This window comes from Empidonax traillii, unplaced genomic scaffold (genome assembly GCF_003031625.1).
Source record: "Empidonax traillii isolate 1590-97213 ecotype Southwest subspecies unplaced genomic scaffold, ASM303162v1 scaffold2272:size32975, whole genome shotgun sequence".
Classification (NCBI taxonomy): Eukaryota; Metazoa; Chordata; class Aves; order Passeriformes; family Tyrannidae; genus Empidonax; species Empidonax traillii.
In genome coordinates, this window is record NW_020957465.1 from 1 (window position 1) to 3,333 (window position 3,333).

At 51.2% G+C, this 3,333-nt stretch overlaps 1 protein-coding gene across 1 annotated transcript in view; it reads left to right on the forward strand.

Annotated features, from left to right (window-relative positions):
* Positions 1-2,777: 2,777 nt before the first annotated feature.
* LOC114071778 (voltage-dependent L-type calcium channel subunit beta-4-like) overlaps positions 2,778-3,333 on the forward strand; it is a gene marked incomplete at its 5' end in the record, with an annotated part of 9,200 nt that continues 8,644 nt past the window's right edge. The window contains one exon of the mRNA XM_027909633.1: positions 2,778-2,963. Coding sequence (XP_027765434.1) covers positions 2,778-2,963 — 186 coding nt within the window. The remainder of the gene's footprint in view (positions 2,964-3,333) is intronic.

The window sequence follows — 3,333 nt, forward strand, 5'->3', positions numbered from 1 at the left end:
CTTTGGCACCTGCAGAGAACCCTGGGCATGGTGGTTTTTTTTTTTTTTTTTGCTCTTTAGACAGTGAATTCTTCTTATTCAGCTTCATTTTGCTTACAGTTTAAATGAGGCAAATTGCCCAGAGAAGCTGTGGCTGCCCCTGGATCCCTGGAAGTGTCCAAGGCCAGGTTGGAGCAACCTGGGCTAGTGGAAGGTGTCCCTGCCTGTGGCAGGGGGTGGGATGAAATGTTTTTGAGGTCCCTTCCAACCCAGACCATTCCAAGATTCTGTGAAATTATCAGTGCTGTAGCTTGTTGGTGCCTTGTGGCGCTTGGCTTGTCCCTCCCAGGACCCGCTGAGCTGTGCCTTCAACCCCAGTCCTGTAAGTCTATTCTGGAGCCTCAGGCAGCAAGGTGAGGCCCCACCTGGCTAAGAAAACTCTTCCCAAATGTCAGAGATGTGCAGGAAACCCTCCTTGCTCAGAGGCTCTTCCTCCCTGCCCTGCACAGGAGCCTTCTCAGCAGCCAGCTCAGCACTCTGCTCTGGGCGATGGCAACAAAGGGATTGCTGACTTGGAGCAGGGACTGCTGACTTAGAGCTCTCCAAGGGACATGACAACCCTGGTTAGCTTTAGATTCAACTTGATCCATGATTTAATTAGCCAGAGTATCCTGCTTAGAGCAGTGGTGCTGCTGCCTCTCCCCTGCTTCGTGGATCTCTCAGCTCCTGCAAGAGGAGGATTTGGAGTGTTTGTTCCAAGTGAACCACCCAATCCTCCCTTTCCTCCTGTGCTGAGAGCAGCCTTGAGGAATCAGCCAGTGCTGCATGTCTAGACATTTAAAAATAGCTGTCTCTTTGGGCATATTTGAGCCCAGGAACTGCTTTCATTATTAATTCCTTGCTAATCTCTCCCTGGTGCTGCTCGAGCCCGTGTTAAGCTCCACAGGACTCCAGGAACATTACAGGACTCCAGGAACTCCACTGCAGGAACATTGTATGGCTCAGAGGAACATGAACTGCACTGACTGTGCATCTTCAAATTCACTGCTCATAAACAGTCCACTGGGATTGGTTTTTAAACTTCTGGCCATCCTCAGAGAGAGGGTACAAACCCCCCTGGGCTCTTGGGCACAACCTCAAAAATAACTGATATTGTACTCCAGCAGGACTGAAAGGCACTGGGGTAATTAAAATGTAATTAAGAGGTATCTACAGGCTGAAATTCCTCCCCCTCTCAGGTACACAGTGGTCCTGCAGCAAACCAAAAGAAATAGCAGAGGGCAGTGGCCACTGATTTTCTTTTCTGTGTCAGAAATATGTCTTTTATGCACATGGTAAGAAAGCGCTGGAGAGAATGAAGTGCCCTGCAAGGAGAGCTGGGGGGGAATTGCTTTTCTCCTTGACCCTTACGAACAGGGATCTTCTTAAAAGATCCAAATCCAGGGAAATAGAAGAACCCAGTGTGAGCAGAACTGGTAAAAACAAGAGAAAGGCTGAGTGTTCTCTGTCATTATTTTCCCTGTGCAGCCCTGGGCTCGGGATCCTGCAGGGGACACCCAGGGACAGCCTGAGGGGCTCCCCACTCCCAGTGTTACCTTACAATGAAATATTAAAAAGGTGACGGTTCTACTGCAGCTGCTAAAGAGTTCTTCTCCCCTAAATAAAGAATTAAGCTTCTTTATTTAGGAAAACACAATTATACTCCAAAAGTAACCATTTCATTTCAGTCTTTCCAAAGCAAAATACATGTGAGCAAGCCACATTCTTTTACTTCCTCATTTAACTATGTTTTAATTAATAACGTCCTCCACAAGTGATGATGGGATTGATAGACTGGAGTGTGAGGTGGGAGGTGAATAGCAAAGAGGGTGAAAATGCTGTAGATCAATAGAGGAGCAAACCAAACAGCAATAAACTCTGAACTGGACCAAGGGGTGCAGTGCTAGGAATATCCTGATTGGAAGGAAACTCCTTGCTGGCAGAGGAGAAACATCTCTCTGCCATGCTGAGAAGAGAGAATAAATTAAAAAATAAATAAATAAAATGGCTTTATCATTTAAAATCTCGCTCTGTGTGCAGGGAGAGCCCTGCACAAACACGTGGAGGAGGAGCAGCCTGTGGTTGGTATCGGTTGCCCTTCACACCCGCAGCACCTGCGCTTGTTGCTGCCGTTTCCTGTGCTCTTCTCACAGCGTTTTTCGAAGTCAAGATTAGAGATGAGATATGAAATTGAGCTGCTGATAATGTGGTTGTGTTTCTCTCGAGGGGCTCAGCTGGTGGTGGCTGTAGGTTTGAGAGCAGGCAGGGTGGCCAGACAGGCAGGAAGGGAGGCAGGTAAAGCCAGCACATGGACAGAGTGGCTGAAGAGTTCCCTGAGGCAGGTGTGGGAATGGTTTTAGGGGCATCATCACTGGAAATAAATAAATTCCTTAAGGAGTTTTGTGCCTTTGAGCTTGGACGGGCTCATGTGATAGATACCCAGTGACCCTCAGGGATGGGGTTTGGTGACACTGCTCACCCTGTAAACCCACAGGTACCATTTTGTTTTGCACCCCCAGAATCACCCCAGAATCATGGAATGAGCTGGGTTGGCAGGGACCTTCAAGCTCATCCAGCTCCAACCCCAACACCTTCCACCAGCCCAGGTTGCTCCAACCTGGCCTTGGACTCCCCCAGGGATCCAGGGGCAGCCACAGCTTCCCTGGGCACCCTGTGCCAGGGCCTGCCCACCCTCTCCCAAAGCTCTGGCACGTCCAGAGGTGCTGGCCACGTCTCACTGTGCCGTGTGTTGTGCCCAGGACATGTTTGACGTGATCCTGGACGAGAACCAGCTGGAGGACGCGTGCGAGCACCTGGCCGAGTACCTGGAGGCGTATTGGCGAGCCACCCACACCACCAGTACCACCCCCCTGACCCCCCTGCTGGGCAGGAACCTGGGATCCACCGCCCTGTCCCCGTATCCCGCCGCCATCTCGGGACTGCAGGTAGGAGAGCCCAGCCCAGCCCAGCCCCCCCCGGCCCTGCACACCAGGTGGGTTTGTTCAGTCCCCGGGGCAGCAGCGTGTGAGGTGGTTTGTGCAGCGTGACTCGTGTGTGCTCTCCCTGGTTGGCCACTGCCAGCAGTGACGGGCAAGCTGAGGGGTGTAAGCAGGGAGGAGCCACCCACTCAGCCCGGGGCTGAAGCACTGGGACTGCTCTGCCTTTAGTGGCACTAAAAATGCCCATCAGTTCCCTCCATCCAGCTCCGTGACCATCCCTTTTATTCTTCCCCTCGAGACCTCACAAAAAAAAACCCTCTGTGCTTGTCTCTTGTACCAGCAGAATGCCTTCCCCTTTTTTGGGTTGAGTGTGAAT